The sequence below is a fragment of the Typha angustifolia genome, chromosome 13 (assembly GCF_048772165.1).
Source record: "Typha angustifolia cultivar Huaian chromosome 13, ASM4877216v1, whole genome shotgun sequence".
NCBI classification, from domain to species: Eukaryota; Viridiplantae; Streptophyta; class Magnoliopsida; order Poales; family Typhaceae; genus Typha; species Typha angustifolia.
The window spans coordinates 15420454-15433097 of NC_133251.1; the positions used below are offsets into that span (position 1 = coordinate 15420454).

A 12644-nucleotide genomic window follows, 5' to 3' on the forward strand; every position below is an offset into this window, starting at 1 on the left:
CAGCCGTTAGTTCCCGTCACATGCAATGACTAACATCTAGATTAAATAATTAACTCATGATGATCATGTTACTGTTATAAACTTAAAGCACTGCCTCCGCTCACCCTAGCTAAACAATCACTTAATACTCTATTTCATGTGATATAATGTTGATGTTAAGGTAATAAAGAACAGTAAAATTTGTATTCGAAATTAGTGATATTTTTATACCAAATAACAAATATATCTCTAAAAGAAGTACTAATAATATTTACTTTCTGTAAGAAAAGTGTTAAACACAAAATATATATCTTTTGTTATTATTAATTTAGTGGTATAAAGTGGGAGAGATAAATAAGAATTGTTATACCATCAAAAGCCTAACAAGTAACAATACATAAATACTCTATTTACATCAATTAATATGACAATTCATTTAGCTCTTTAATTTTAGGAAAAATAGCATTTCTTCAGGAATAGATGGACTCTTGGTTTATAAAACAAAATTTAAACACACACAAAAGAAATTTTAGTATTTTAGAAGTTAGATTAAAAGAAATTCATATATGTCACACCAATGTTCCGTTAGGTTAAACTTAGTCCGAGAATTCTTTGTTTTAAGAAAAAAAAACCTACACCAAAATAGAGATTGATTTAGCCAAGGAAAAAGAGGAGAGATTGACATGAAAATAGCACAAAAAAGATGGTTTAGAACAAGTAGTTCCATGAGAAATTTAATCTTGGATGCCGCCTCTCTTTTCTATCTGCGAAGAAAGTATTTAAAAGTAAACAAAGGTGAATAAATCCAATATTCCAAACATAAGATATCCATTGATTAAATAACTGTAACAACAGTTGGTTTTGAAAGGTCTTGAGGAAAGATTAGCTAAAACATTCTACTGGTACTCAAAAGCTTGTGTCGAAGCTCCGATTTCATCTTCAAACGTCCTGGACACTCAGACCTGCAGTAAAAAGTTGCAATGTTCAATGTCAAAGGAATGAGATAATATAATCATTATGTTGAATATTACTCCGTAGTATAGCAGTAGTTCAAGGTAGAGAAAAAGAAGAGGAATTTCATGCTTGACAACAAAACGGCTTAAGAGTTGGATTTGACAATTCATTTCAGAAAAGAAATGTGCAACAAGTTATAGTTCAGAGGCCTAATATTGGCACAGAACTTTTGAACAGCTTCATTCATGTGCATTTTTTCAACTTTTAAACAAGTGAAAGTCCCACTGGAAAGGACTTTACGCATGCTAGCACTCTCACACACCAACAGACACGAGGCAATTTGTAATACCTACAAACATACATGTATATCTTTATACATATGCATGTCAAAATAAACCTAAACACAAGTCCCTCAGATCTCATAGCTATTGACCATCATTGATGACTTTTGAAGCAAGGTTTTAACTATGAGTCTTCCAATCATCAAAAAATATGCAGATGAGGGAAGGCTCAAAGTTAAAACCAATCCAGCATCTCCGGAGCAATCATTTATATCATCATAAGGACTTCAGATTTAAATAAATAATAAAAAAGATATATAAAAATTAGATCTTTTAGGGACATAAAGACAAACTTCAATTAATCAACTGGTTCAACAAAAATTAGAAGATATATTGCATCAGTGTTATATCAAGAAGATGTACTGCATACATCTCTTAATGTTTAGAATATAATAGGATCATTTATTCCAAAATTAAAGTAAAAGGTCTTTTTTGACAGAACAAGCAGTTGATACAGAATCAATTGGAATTTCACAAATGCGATGCAAACCTGGAGGAAGAGATTGCTTCAACTTATCCGCCTTCTCAGAGTCAAAAACACATAGCGTGTACAGGTATTTGGAGCACCGGACTTTGAACTTGACGACATCCTTGCTCCTCTTGATCTTCACAGATCGAGCATCTTTCCTCCTCGCAGTGAGAAGGAAATCCTTAATCTCATGAATCTGCTTCGGCTGTCAACAGCAGTGCACATGGTTAAGTTAAAGTGTTAAACAACTCACTGACCACGCCAAATAACCATAAATATTTCAAAGAAAGGAAAAGATTAATGTTAATAAAATGAAATACTTGAATTTTGCAATAAACTGCTCCTAGTTAATCAAAGAGAATGCATAATGAACACAAGCACTCAACTGGAAGCATGCAGGGACATAGGATTAATTACAGCCATGTTTGCTTTGCATGCATATATAGATTATACATCTAGGAATCCAAAGTTAATAACTTACTGTTTCAATGGTATATTGCAAAGTAATCTTCGCTAAACAGTATCTACATTGGTAGAGAGAGAAAGAGATAAAGGTAAGAGAAAGTGCTGAAGACTTAGGTGTCAGCATGACGTCTACAGTGCTAATAGACATCAGGGATGAGTTAAGCTAGTTGTGTTTCTAAGTACACCTAAAACAATCTTGAAATGCTGGATATTGAAACAATTTTATTTAGAGTGGACGTCAAAATGCTACCCTATAGTCACTTTTGGTACTTAAAGATGTTGCATTGTGTTCCTAGTACATTAACCCCACAATATTTATCAACTTAGATGCTGCATCTACACATGCAGGATTTCCAAACACAATCAACTTAGAAGCTATCCTTTGCTGGCATTGAGCATAACATCTAGCTCCAAAGAAGATGGAATTATTAAGCCAAGAGAAAGAATATATGCATAGACATCTGATTCAATAATTCCCAAGTTTAACATTGATGAAGAGAAGAGCATGTAAAATAGCAACTTTCTAAATCATAAAAATGGCAAACTAACTGTACATTAATCATGCGTAATTACCCATAGAAAATCCTATCAAAAAAACAAAAAACGCAACTTTATCTCCAGATCTACCAAAAATTAGCAAAAGATGCAGCGGACCGCTGCTCGATATAGAAAAAAAAAATCGAAACTAATACATAGTTTTGATCAAAATACGACATTAGCATCGACTATCGGAGCAAAGGGTTACCATCTTTCAGGATTTCCTCGAGGAAGTAGGCGGATGGAGGCGGGCGGCTTAAACCACTTTATATAGCAAGGAGAAACCCTAGTTTCGCTTCTTGCAGTCCATCCTTTAACTTAGTCCGAACAGGCCTTTAACCAAATTGAATCCAAGCCCAAACTCGTAGATGGGCCAAGCCCAAAGCCCACTTAACAAAAAGTCTCTTTTTTTTAATTAAAAGAAATAGAAATAATTATGTCCTCCTTTCGTACCCCTTAATTAAAGTCACATTTTTGTCCCACATCCTAATCTTTATAGAAGACCGAGTAAAATTTTCCAAAGCCAAGATGCATTATAATAACCCATAGAGTGATGCTACCGACATTCTAGAGTTTATTTTTCCTTGTATACCCTTCAACAACAAAGAAATTATAAGTCTACATTTTAAATTTGATATTTTCTTATTTTGATTTGATTAAATTTTAATAGTTAGTTAACTCTAAGGAGTATTAAAAAAATTAATAAGAATTTTAAAGATGTATTTATATTATAAGTAAATAATAGATTTATTAAAAGAAATCAAAGGGCAATTTGTGGCTTATAAGAATATTAGTTTTTTTTTTATACATACTTTTCAAAAATGTTTCTCTAAATTTGATATTTAGATATATATTCTTCAAAATACATGATATATACTATTTAAAACTCTTATTTTTTGTATGGAGACCTCTTAAAGTTAAGTAAAAATTGAAATTGAAATAATTAAAAGGACAAAACTATTATTATTCTAATTTTCATAATATTTTCTTAGTTAAGAATATATTCTACTAAACTATTAAAATTTAACGGGCATACAAATAAATAGAAGATTTTTGAAGGGTACAGGCACAAAAATTTAACCAGAGAACTATTTAATAGTCAGCCATAAGCAACTAGTATATATATATATATATATATAATTAAGTGACAGATAAATCCAACTGTGAACACCTTTATCTGGAGTGTTATTGTCATTCCGTATGAATTGTCCTATCTCGGTTATAAAAGAAAACATCAAGTTTAAAGATTAATTAATGAAAAGTTTTAATAATAAGTTATCAATCCAGGTCCCCAGCTCACGTTCTCATTTGGCTGACTTAGACCAACTTTGGATCCTTCAAAGGCACTGAAACTGATGCATCCAAGTTATCACCACCTTTTTGGATCCTTCAAACGATAATTAATATCTTTCTTGTATAATTAGCTTCTGCATTGATCCCAATGCATATAACTATGATCCACTAGGACTCGTCTATATCTTTCTCTCAGATCACCTGTATAAGTAGCCCAGAAGAGTAGTCTTTGTTACAGTGGGCCTAACTGGAGAGGAGGAGAGAAAGATGATGAGAATGAGATGCAAAGGAGTAGACTACTGGTTGGTTCTGTTTGTAGTATTGCAACAAATACTAAATGGTGCACAAGTTCATGCACAGGGTAATCCAAGACTGCCTTTGAATGGGCTTGTAATGCATTACTACAAGGTGACAAATACTTGCACCTACGCTGAGGAGTTCGTCAAGCACCAGGTGAAGTTGGCGTGGGAGAAGGACCACTCGGTCGCCGCCGCCCTCCTCCGCCTCCTCTACTCCGACTGCTTCGTCACGGTACGTGGAAAGTACTTCTACGTGAAGTTTTTTTCAAGGGTCAGCTCGGATTCATGCCCGAGTATAAGAATCTTATATGTTGTTTAATTTCTGTAGGGCTGTGATGCCTCCGTTCTTCTGGACGGCGAGGAGTCGGAGAAGGCCGCGCCGCAGAACTCCGGCCTGAGGGGGTTCGACGTCGTCGATCGGATCAAGAAGGTGCTGGAGATCCGGTGTCCAGGCGCCGTCTCTTGCGCCGATATTCTCCACCTTGCAACTCGAGATGCCGTTGCTCTGGTATAAATCAATCAAATCTAGTTTATATAGCTACATATATTCTGTCTGTTTGGTATAAAAATCTTTTAACAAATCCATTCCTATTATGAAGAGCTTATAAAAACATTGAGAGATAACATTCAAATGCTAAATCTAATAGTTGCAGTTATCGTTGATATATCTCAGGCAGGTGCACCAAAGTACCCGGTGTTCACCGGCCGGCGTGACGGCATGAGCTCGAGTGCAAGTTTGGTGGATCTACCACCCCCTTCCATAACATGGGGCCAAGCCCTCTCTTACTTCCAAGACCATGGCCTCGATGAGCTTGATCTTGGAGCTCTTCTAGGTAAAAAGAAAGAAAAAGAAAAGAAGATCATATATAATAAATATCATTTTCAAGAGCTAAGATAAGAAGGTTATTATATATATATAGAATCTTAGATTTTGACTATAATCTTTATAGGTGCTCACACTATGGGGGTAACTCATTGTCGCTATATCTACGATCGGCTCTACGACTTCAACAACACAGGCAAGCCTGACAAGACTATGGCAAATTCAATGAGACGTGAGCTAAGAAAGAAATGCCGGTCTTCGGCCGGATCTACTGACCCAACTGTCTTTTTGAATCCTTCTTCTGGCTCAAACTACTCGTTCGAAAGCTCGTACTATTATCGAACAATGCAAAAATTAGCGGTGCTCGGAATCGACCAGCAGTTCACCGCCACGACGAACGGCAAGCGGATCGCCGCCCAGTTCAGAGATGGATTCGAGGATTTCCGGCGATATTTCGCCTTATCCATAAGCCGGATGGGGAGTTTAGGGGTGTTGACAAAGGACCAAGGAGAGATAAGGAGTAATTGCCATTACACCAATGCGAATAATCCAGGGTTGAAGTGAGGAGGAGTACCTGGAAGCTAGCTAGCCAGGGAAGGCATCATCATCTCAATCCATGCAGTTGTTCACAATTCGATGTATTGTTGCTTGTGGTGTAATTTATATGTTTTTATGATCTTGATGAATAAAATTAAGCACTTAAGAAGCATTAAGTCTAGGCAAATACATCAATGCACCTTTAAAAATTATAATCTTAATCCTACGACTATAATAACCAGTTTTCATACCCAGTACTGATTTTCCGGTACCAGTTTCAAAACCACATTACGTAAGAGAAAGAGTATATTAGTTAAGAAGATTTAATTACGTGTGCCTAACTTCCCAATTTTCTTATTATATTCTTGAAGATCTTAACCATTATATTTTCATCAAATTGATTGATAAATAATTAACTTTACAGTATGGAAGAAGCACTCTATATATATTTTTTCTTTCGTTGAGATTTCTCCCTTAAATATAATTATGCCTTAATTAAATAATTTAAATTTGATTATTTGGAGAGAAACTTTAATTTAAATATAATTCTCTATCTCTATCTATTAAAATTTAATTTAAATCAATCTTAAACTAATGGGAGATATATGTAAATAATAAAAAATAATCAAAAATAATCAAAAAGATAAAATGTAATTAAATTTTCATCAAGTTAATTATTAAAGACATCAATACCCTTATTTTGATATATATACATTACCCTTAGTTAATGATATATATGTCTTTTACTTAAGATAATATAATTGTAAAAAAATAATATACAAGATTATATATCTAAAAAAAATTACCTATTGAACCGGTAATATCTTTCATTCCTATTATACCCTTAAAGATTTTAATCATTAGATATTCATCAAATTAATTGATAAAGAATTAACTCTATTGCATAGAAGAAACTCTCATTTTTTTTCTTCTAAATCTAAGTCTCTAGAATTTAAATCAGGATACAGTTAAGAGTTTAATTTTATCTCTCCTTCAAGGTAGATCTAGTAGTATTGAGTTTCACATAAAATAAATGATTCAGTCGACTCACTTGGGTTCAACTCAAATATAACTTTTATTAATACTTTTATATATATATATATAAGTAAATTTATACATCTTTGATTCAATGACTTTATCTAATATGATTAAATCTGCAAATCCTATCTAATAATATTCTTCCTCACAAATATGATCAATAAGTCGCTTATATCAAAGCTTGGCCACCACCTCTTTCGTTGGCAAACAGTTGTCAATTACATTAATTTGTTAAAATTTGAGTTTTGATAAAGTTTCGAGCTCTGAAATGCAAGCACACAAATCTACTTTAATACCGCACTACATCATATACTAGACGGATTCTGCTTTCACTTCTAAGCTTAAATTTTAGAGCTCTAACAGAGAATGGCAATCAACCACTTCATGCCTCCTCGATTGGCCTCCAACAAACTGCCTCCAACAACAATCAGACTTGAACTCTGAGTTGGCTCGACTTGCCAGTTTACATCCCGCAATTAATATTATGTTTACCAAATATGAAAATTAAAATAAGTTGGGTCACATTCTCTCACGATGGTCTTACTTTTAATATTCTTATTTACATACAACTTTTTTTTTTAATATAAGATTCTCTATATCATTTTGTGTCCTAGGTCATCGAAACTTTTAAATTAGAGGCGTTAAAAAGGGTATCCATACAAAAACTATGATTTTTAAATGGTAGTATATACAACAAATACAAAAATTAGTTAGAGATGCAAATAAACCCCAAAATTGTATAGGAGAAATGATCAGAGAGGCAGAGAGCAATTTCATGGGAATTAAAGAAAAAAGAGAGAGAAAAAAAAAGAAGTGCTTAAATAAATAGAGAGTGGCAAAGGAATGTAAATTTATCCCAAGTTTGAGGTCGGAGATTCAACTGACGCCGCCAAATCGCCGCCTCTCCTGTTCTTGTCCTGTCCGCTAGCCGTTAAGAAAAGCCGCACGGAAAAGTAAAAAATAAAAACAAATACCAGAATGGAAATGATATACGGCTTGGAGACTTCGGCTACGAAGGCTACACGAGGCCGACTCCAACGAACAGCGGCATCTCTTAAACAAATGGCGCTAAGAATCCTCCTAGAGTGCCTCGAGAATCTCACCTATCTGTGGTGATTCCAAAGCTCGATAATTGGATCCAGTTTACGTCGCGGCGTTCCGATCTCTTCGATTCATTCTGCTGGTCTTCTTCGAGATCTCTCTCTCTCTTTCGATCCCAAAGCCGTTATTTTGATCCCCAAAGGTAGTAAGTGGTAGCTTGTGAGAAAAACTGGAAGCTTTTGTATTGTTGGATTAGGTCAAAATTCCAGTAGTGGTTTAGTTTGATTGGAGGTGTTTTAGATTGTATTTGGTCAGATTGACGGAGTTTTGATGTAACGATTTGATTTTTCGGCTTAGGATGGAATACCCAAAACGGGATAAGTTGTTTGGAGATCAACTTTCTCCCTTCTCCGCCTTGATGAACATGGATACCTTTACTGAGCTCTGCAGTCCTTCGATTAGTGATCAGTTTCTCCTGTCGTTTAATGGAGGCGATGCTTCTCTTGTTAATCCTACTAGCTCTCAATCTGGATTTTGCTTGAGATCGCCAGAAATGGAGGACTCGGGAAAGAATCAATGCAGTAGCCCTGGTTATGGATTCAATTCTGTACCAAAGACTGTGGTTGGCGTTTCTCTTGCCGAAAAGTTGCTCAAGGCACTATCTTTGTTCAAAGAATCCTCAGGAGGGGGTATTCTTGCTCAAATTTGGATGCCTTTCAAACAGGGAGATGAGTACATATTAAGCACATCTGAGCAGCCCTATTTACTGGACGAGATCCTTGCCGGGTATCGAGAAATTTCAAGAACATTCACTTTCTCAGGGAGACAAGCACCAGGATCGGTGATTGGGCTTCCCGGGAGAGTGTTTATATCTGGAATGCCCGAGTGGACCTCGAATGTTGTTTACTATAATCCACTAGAGTATTTGCGGGTGGATCATGCACTCGCCTATGAAGTCCGCGGATCTCTTGCAGTCCCAATATTTGATTCCGGTGAACCCTCATGTTGCGCCGTGCTGGAACTCGTAACAAAGAAAGAAAAAAGTGATTTTGATACTGAGATGGACAGTGTTTGTTGTGCGTTGCAGGTTAGTACTAGTTCAGACTTCCTTCAGATCAAGTGCTTGTTTTATATATATATAAATTGCATCATCATTTATGATTTCTTTTATATATAATCTGCATGAGAGTATTCTGATGTTTATTTATCCCCATTTGATTTATTCAAGTGCTTCTAGTCATATTATTGATTTGCTTAATCCAAGGTTTATTGGTACTTTATCTATTAGATTGCAGTGGAGTTCCTATAGCAGCACAGAAAACCAATAATTAGTTTCAATTTGCCAAGTGCGTTTACTTGTTTTGACTCTAAATGCTACCAGCCAGCATGCTATCCATAAACTAGCTCATACTTGTAGTAGTAGATTCTTTCTACTATGCAGATATAGATATTTACTTGTAATTTTGCATTCATATAAATGCTAGATTTTTTTGTCTTTGAATACTACCTACTCATATGTTTAACTGCTGCTCCATTTTGCTGTGCAGGCTGTGAATTTAACAAGTGTCAGAGCATGTGCACAACAACAGGTAATAGAACTACTGTGAGCTTGATCCTCATTTGGACTTTGCCAGAGAGTAATCTAAAGTTCATTATCTTTGACTAAACACCATTCATCATGATTCATAATATAATTTTGCAGAACCTTAAAGAAGGTCAGAAATATGCCTTATCTGAGATAATGGATGTCATGAGAGTTATTTGTCATGCGCATATGTTGCCTCTGGCACTCACTTGGGTTCCTTTTAGATACGTTTGTAGAAGCACGGAAGAGACTGTTAAAAGTTGTATTGGGGAACAAAGCTCAAATCTTGATAAGGAAATCATGCTCTGCATCGAGGAGTCAGCCTGCTATGTCAATGATCAGCAAATGCAGGGTTTTCTGCATGCATGTTCTGAACATTACCTGCAAAAAGGCCAGGGAATTGCTGGAAAAGCAATTGAATCAAATCATCCTATTTTCACATCAGATGTAAAAGCTTCCAATGTGCACCATTATCCACTTGCACATCATGCTCGAAAATATGGTCTGCATGCTGCTGTTGCAGTTAGGGTAAGGAGCACCTATACTGGCAGTGATGATTACATCCTGGAGTTTTTCCTTCCAACTAATTGCAAAGGGAGTGCTGAGCAACAGCTTTTATTGAACAACCTTGGAGTTACCCTGCGGAGAATATGCAGAAGCTTGAGAACAGTTTCAGGTGATGAAGTAGTTTGCACTGATTTAACTAAAGATGGGATCAACAAGGAATCAGAAAATTCCCAGACTCCAGAGGCATCATTGAAGAGTTCTGAAGATTCGGCTGGAGATACTAAACTTGATTCGACGCAGGTAAAGTTCAAAAATGAAAATGTAGGAGCTACCAAAAATTAGGTGCTTATCATGGTTAGGCCCTGGTCTTGTTCATGATATCTTCTTGCTTGTCTCATCTAAGTACTCTAATTGTTTCTTTGGTATGAATTGTTAATTATTTCCGTTGTGTTTCAAAAAAATTAGTCCTTCAAATAATCTTAGCACATATATAAATACTGCAGATGAAGTGTGGTTCACCAAGACATCAGAAGAAAAGGCGTAGTGCTGCCGACAAGAATATTGACTTGAGTGTTCTTCAACAATATTATACGGGAACTCTCAAGGATGCTGCAAAAAGCATTGGTGGTGAGCATTTTATCTGTTTCCCCATATTTTCTTTGACAAATGCAGAAGACCTTATTCTTCTTTTCACTAGATCCATCTAAAGGTTATGTATTTGACAGTGCATAGACCTAAAAGCTTCAGTTGGATAAATTAACATGGAATTTGTTGATATGCAAGTCAACTTACATGGATGCCAGGTTTAGCAGAAAGATGTAGATTTTGTAGCAAAAACTGAAAATTTTCTTCTAGGTGGAATTAATAACACAAAATGGGATAAAGATAATCGTGAACTCACAGTTTAGATGACCTTGTGAAATATAAGGTTATCTAGAGATACAAGTACATCAAATGTTATGTTTATAATAATACAAGTAAAGTTTCAAACTTCTGATGGTATAACTTATGTAGACTAGATATGGCATTGCTTAGGAGGAAGAAATTATACATAAATGTGGACTGAATACTTACAAGCGAGCGAAAAAAAATAAAAATTTAAACATCTCAAAAACCTGTGTCACTGGATAAGATCTATTTATATATTTTTGTTCACATAACTTGCTTTCAATGAAAGAGAAAAAAGAACTCATCTAATCAGAGTGGATATTTATCTGGCAGTGTGCCCAACCACGCTGAAAAGAATCTGCAGACTTAATGGAATTTCAAGATGGCCGTCTCGAAAGATCAGTAAAGTAAATCATTCAATGAAGAAGATCCAAACTGTGATAGAATCTGTACCAGGGGTGACGGGAACATTGAAGTATGACCCCAAAACGGGGAACTTCACAGCTGAGGTCTCCTCTCCTGAAGAACAAATAACATCAAAGTCGATGGATGCCAGTGTGCCAGAGCAGATTGTTGCAACAATGGAACCAGAAAATCTATTGGCTACCGGACACCAAATTGCTGATTCAGCCAGATCAGAATCCCTTCCAGGAGAGCTTAGTAATCCTCATGTTTCATCATCTTTCTTTAGCAAGCAATATGAGATGACTACTTTAGGAAGGCAGCCCAACTTTGTCACTAGCAGAGGTGGTCTTGGAACAGAGAGCCTTATGTTGTGTAATCGGTTATCAAATTTGAGCTCTGAAGTGAATGCCAGTGACAGGAACAAATGTTCTGATAAAAAGATCATAGAACCTAGCCATCCTGCTAACTCCAGCATGACAGATTCCTCTAGTGGCAGTGCGTCTAGTGGCCCAATTCTCAAAGAAGGCTTCGAAAAAACTACGGTGGCATCAAACTGTGGCTCGATCATCACGGTGAAGGCTACTTACAAAGAGGACACCATCCGGTTCAAGTTTGCTCCATCCCTGGGTTGCTATCAGTTGTTTGAGGAAATTGGGAAGAGACTCAAATTGTCTACCGGAACTTTTCAGCTGAAGTATTTGGATGATGAAGGAGAATGGGTCATGTTGGTGAACAACTCCGATTTGCAAGAGTGTGTTGAGATACTAGAGTTGACAAGAACAAAGTTTTTAAAGATTCAAGTACGAGATATACCCTTCCATATCAGTAGTTCAGGCAGTAGTAACAGCCTGCTGCTCACGGAGCCATGAAGCCCATGGAGATGAAACATAGTCGAGTCCTGTGGATATCTACATTTTTTTAGCTGGATATGATAGAGAACAGTAACGATGAATCATGGAATGTTGACAAATTATACATGAAATGTTCAGAACATCTTTGGTGGTTCACAAATGGTTCCTATAAAGTACAATAACAAGGCACTATACGCATGTTGTACTTTCACAAATGGCCCCTCTACATTCAAGTCTGCTAGATATTCTTGAGGTAACTGAGTTTTGAGTCAGACCAAGACTAAATTTATCGAAAGTGCAGCTCCTGGGGGTCTAATTGGTTTGTTAGATCCAGAGTAATACTGATCAACTGACACTAAGAATATTGGAAACCTCTGTTAGTGTTTGCTGTGCTAACCAACTCAGTAAATTGCTTGTTTGATATCAACATAATTCCCTGCAATTCACGGATTTGAAATATTAAACTTAGGTTGCTGCATATTAGGGGAAAAGTTGATCCTACAGGATAATCCAATTTATTTGAGCTTAAAGAGGTCATCCAGTCCTATTCAATTATTACACGAATCGTGTTCTTATTTTATCATCTTAATTTATTTAATCTGTTTATGACATGACCAACCGATCTATTTATG

General features: G+C 35.9%; 3 protein-coding genes across 3 annotated transcripts; 2 read left to right on the top strand and 1 right to left on the bottom strand.

The window, feature by feature from the left end:
- Positions 1-781: 781 nt before the first annotated feature.
- LOC140774022 (large ribosomal subunit protein eL38z/eL38y) lies at positions 782-3040 on the bottom strand. The gene is made up of 3 exons (XM_073116841.1): positions 2954-3040; positions 1765-1948; positions 782-941 (listed from the first exon to the last, which is right to left on the bottom strand). Exons 1-3 carry the CDS (start codon positions 2954-2956, stop codon positions 919-921), a joined length of 210 nt encoding a protein of 69 aa, XP_072972942.1. The 5' UTR covers positions 2957-3040; the 3' UTR covers positions 782-918.
- Positions 3041-4271: 1231 nt separating this feature from the next.
- On the top strand, positions 4272-5869 carry LOC140774503 (probable peroxidase 26). The gene is made up of 4 exons (XM_073117522.1): positions 4272-4569; positions 4666-4845; positions 5011-5170; positions 5288-5869. Exons 1-4 carry the CDS (start codon positions 4306-4308, stop codon positions 5722-5724), a joined length of 1041 nt encoding a protein of 346 aa, XP_072973623.1. The 5' UTR covers positions 4272-4305; the 3' UTR covers positions 5725-5869.
- A 1927-nt stretch (positions 5870-7796) lies between these two features.
- Positions 7797-12514, top strand: LOC140774828 (protein NLP2). Its single transcript, XM_073117972.1, has 6 exons — positions 7797-7978; positions 8134-8863; positions 9324-9365; positions 9479-10168; positions 10372-10495; positions 11090-12514. The coding sequence occupies exons 2-6, from the start codon at positions 8135-8137 to the stop codon at positions 12028-12030; spliced, it is 2526 nt and encodes an 841-aa protein (XP_072974073.1). The 5' UTR covers positions 7797-7978; position 8134; the 3' UTR covers positions 12031-12514.
- Positions 12515-12644: the final 130 nt, after the last annotated feature.

Excerpts from the sequence above, each read along its gene's own strand:
- LOC140774503 (XM_073117522.1), top strand. The coding sequence starts at position 4,306 with ATGATGAGAATGAGATGCAAAGGAGTAGACTACTGGTTGGTTCTGTTT. Across the intron at positions 4,570-4,665 it reads ACTCCGACTGCTTCGTCACG|GGCTGTGATGCCTCCGTTCT; the intron begins GTACGTGGAAAG and ends TAATTTCTGTAG. Across the intron at positions 4,846-5,010 it reads CTCGAGATGCCGTTGCTCTG|GCAGGTGCACCAAAGTACCC; the intron begins GTATAAATCAAT and ends GATATATCTCAG.
- LOC140774022 (XM_073116841.1), bottom strand. Across the intron at positions 942-1,764 it reads GAAGCAATCTCTTCCTCCAG|GTCTGAGTGTCCAGGACGTT; the intron begins GTTTGCATCGCA and ends TTTTTACTGCAG.
- LOC140774828 (XM_073117972.1), top strand. The coding sequence starts at position 8,135 with ATGGAATACCCAAAACGGGATAAGTTGTTTGGAGATCAACTTTCTCCC. Across the intron at positions 10,169-10,371 it reads CTAAACTTGATTCGACGCAG|ATGAAGTGTGGTTCACCAAG; the intron begins GTAAAGTTCAAA and ends TAAATACTGCAG. Across the intron at positions 10,496-11,089 it reads TGCTGCAAAAAGCATTGGTG|TGTGCCCAACCACGCTGAAA; the intron begins GTGAGCATTTTA and ends TTTATCTGGCAG.